Consider the following 2672-nt stretch of genomic DNA (forward strand, 5'->3'; position numbering starts at 1 on the left):
GATCTCCTTGCAATCCAAGGGACTCTCAAGAGTCTTCCAACACCACAGTTCAGAAGCATTAATTTTTCTCCTAAGATACTTGAACCATTACAAGAGTTCTCTACATGGTCTAATTGAGAAAGACTCCAGGCTCAAAGTACAACTGTTAGAGAGGAATCCGCTGCTGTGAATGCCTACAGCACTGAGAGAACGTGAGCCATAGATGGTCAGGCCAGGGTGGGGGTGTGGATGTGAGCCTGGCCATCTGCAGTGCAGATGGCCAAACTCCGCCTTCCCTCTTCCTCCTTTTCCTACTAAGAACCATAAAACATGACAAGTGGAGGACACCTAACTGTCCAATAATCCTCATTCTACAGGAGAAAACTGAGGCCACCAAAGGGAAAGGGATTTGCCTAAGATACCTGGTAAATCAATTAATGCAGGGCTAGGAAAGAACTCAGGCTTCCCTGGCAGCTCAATTAGTAAAGAATCTGCCTGCCGTGCAGGAGACCGGGGTTCGATCCCTGGGTCAGGAAGGGCCTCTGGAGAAAGAAATGGCAAACCACTCCAGTATGATTGCCTGGAAAATCCAACGGACAAAGGAGCCTGGCAGGCTACAGTCCATGGGGTTGCAAGAGTCTGACATGACTTAGCAACTAAACCACCACCACCATCAGGAAAGAACTCAAGCCTTCCAAGAATAGGTCTAGTGCTCTCCCCCTGTGCTACAGCTTTCCCTTTCTTATCCTTCCTCTAACAGGAGCTGAAATGACTTCTGCCAAGGCTCCCTTTGCCTGCATTTGGGGCTGGGTGGTCTTCTTCCCTCCAGCTCTCCCTCCCTCTCTCCTCCTCCCTTGCATTCTTTTCCTTCCTTGTTGTATACAAAATACAGCAAAATGATGTATAAAATATAATACAATCATAAAAACAAGTAACAGAAGAAAAAATAAGGGTAGAGATTACAAGATGGAGTTGGGAATAAGGTTAAAAATGTATATTATATTAAGGTAAAAACGTCTACGAAGGTAAGTCCCAGATTTGCCTCCAAATTTTTCTAACAGTGGAAACACAATTTACGTTATTCTTGATAATAAATCAAGTACCTAAGATGGCACAACTATTAATACTGAGACCAGGTAGGAATACTCTTCAGAGTTTCCTTATAATCAAAATATTTGAAGATTTGTTGTTGTTCCTTTTAGGCTATTTGCTGTAGAACACGTTGAAAAGACAGTCTTTAGGAGTTTAATTAGTATTCACTGTCTTAGGCCAAGTCATAAGGTGGTAAAGCCCTCCTCAGTCTTACATGAGAGTAACTGCTCTGCAGGTCTGAAGGCTCAGCTATGGTCCACTGTTCTGCCACATGCTTCTGACAGATTAAAGTTGGATCATGGTGGGAAAGGGACTCACTGAGATTCATGCCTTTCTCAAGGTCTCATTTATAGTTTGGACCAATGTTTATCAGAGGGAGAGCCTGAGAGGGTCTAGGTATTTCTTTGTAATTAAAAGAAGTTTATTCATTATAAATTTCAACGCATCTCCTATTTTCTTTTTTCTTTTTTTGGCTATTACAAAAGTTTATTTAACAAAAAAGTAAGAAAATGTACACAACCCAATTTTTCTGGTAGTAAAATGTGGAGAGGGGACACAGGGAAGCGTTGATTTCTCTGGTGAACACAGCCATTGTTCATACTCGTTCCAAGGCTTCTAACATGATGATACTATTTCCTCGTATTACCACCATTCCAATATTGTTCTGTTGCCCACTAGTTGCCATCTCCACACATTCATCTATCACAAGATTCATAAAGGGATCAAATCCCCGCAATATTCCTTGGACAAGTCTGCCACCATTTAATTTCAATGATAACTTCTTGTCCATAAATTTCTTCAACTCGGGAGGGTGTGCTTTGCTCATGTATACTCCGCGAGCTCAAAGAAGCCTCCAAACGGAATTCGAGTGGGCCTCACGCTTCAGCAGCAGGCCCGGGGCTTTCCTATTTTCTACTAACACAAAAATAAAGAGTAAATGCAGTTTCCTAGCAGCCAGTTCATTAATACATTTATTTAGCTGCTAAGTTATGTCTGACTCTTTTGTGACCCCATGGACTGTAGCCTGCCAGTCTTCTGTCCATGGGATTTCCCAGGCAAGAATACTGGAGTGGGTTGCCATTTCCTTCTCCAGAGGATCTTCCCAATCCAGGGATCAAACCCATGTCTCCTGCATTGGCAGGTGGACTGTTTAACACGGAGCCACTAGGGAAGCTCTCATTAATACATACAAACATATATATGCACACACACACACACACACACACACATATATGGAGAGTGTGGGAACCTTAATATAATGTAAAAGTAACTCTTCAGTTCAGTCGCTCAGTTGTGTCCGACTCTTTGCGACCCTATGAACCACAGCACACCAGGCCTCCCTGTCCATCACCAACTCCAAGTCCACCCAAACCCATGTCCATTGAGTTGGTGATGCCATCCAGCCATCTCATCCTCTGTTAGCCCCTTCTCTTCCTGCCCTCAATCTTTCCCAGCATCAAGGTCTTTTCCAATGAGTCAGTTCTTCCCATCAGGTGGCCAAAGTATTGGAGTTTCAGCTTTAGCATCAGTCCTTCCAATGAACACCCAGGGCTGATCTCCTTTAGGATGGACTGGTTGGATCTCCTTGCAGTACAAGGGAC

At 43.6% G+C, this 2672-nt stretch overlaps 1 protein-coding gene across 1 annotated transcript; it reads right to left on the reverse strand.

Annotated features, from left to right (window-relative positions):
• Positions 1-1535: 1535 nt before the first annotated feature.
• On the reverse strand, positions 1536-1982 carry LOC107132556 (small nuclear ribonucleoprotein G-like). The gene has a single exon (XM_059887886.1). The coding sequence runs from the start codon at positions 1895-1897 to the stop codon at positions 1667-1669; it is 231 nt and encodes a 76-aa protein (XP_059743869.1). The 5' UTR covers positions 1898-1982; the 3' UTR covers positions 1536-1666.
• Positions 1983-2672: the final 690 nt, after the last annotated feature.

Source organism: Bos taurus, chromosome 6, assembly GCF_002263795.3.
Source record: "Bos taurus isolate L1 Dominette 01449 registration number 42190680 breed Hereford chromosome 6, ARS-UCD2.0, whole genome shotgun sequence".
In the NCBI taxonomy this organism is placed as follows: domain Eukaryota; kingdom Metazoa; phylum Chordata; class Mammalia; order Artiodactyla; family Bovidae; genus Bos; species Bos taurus.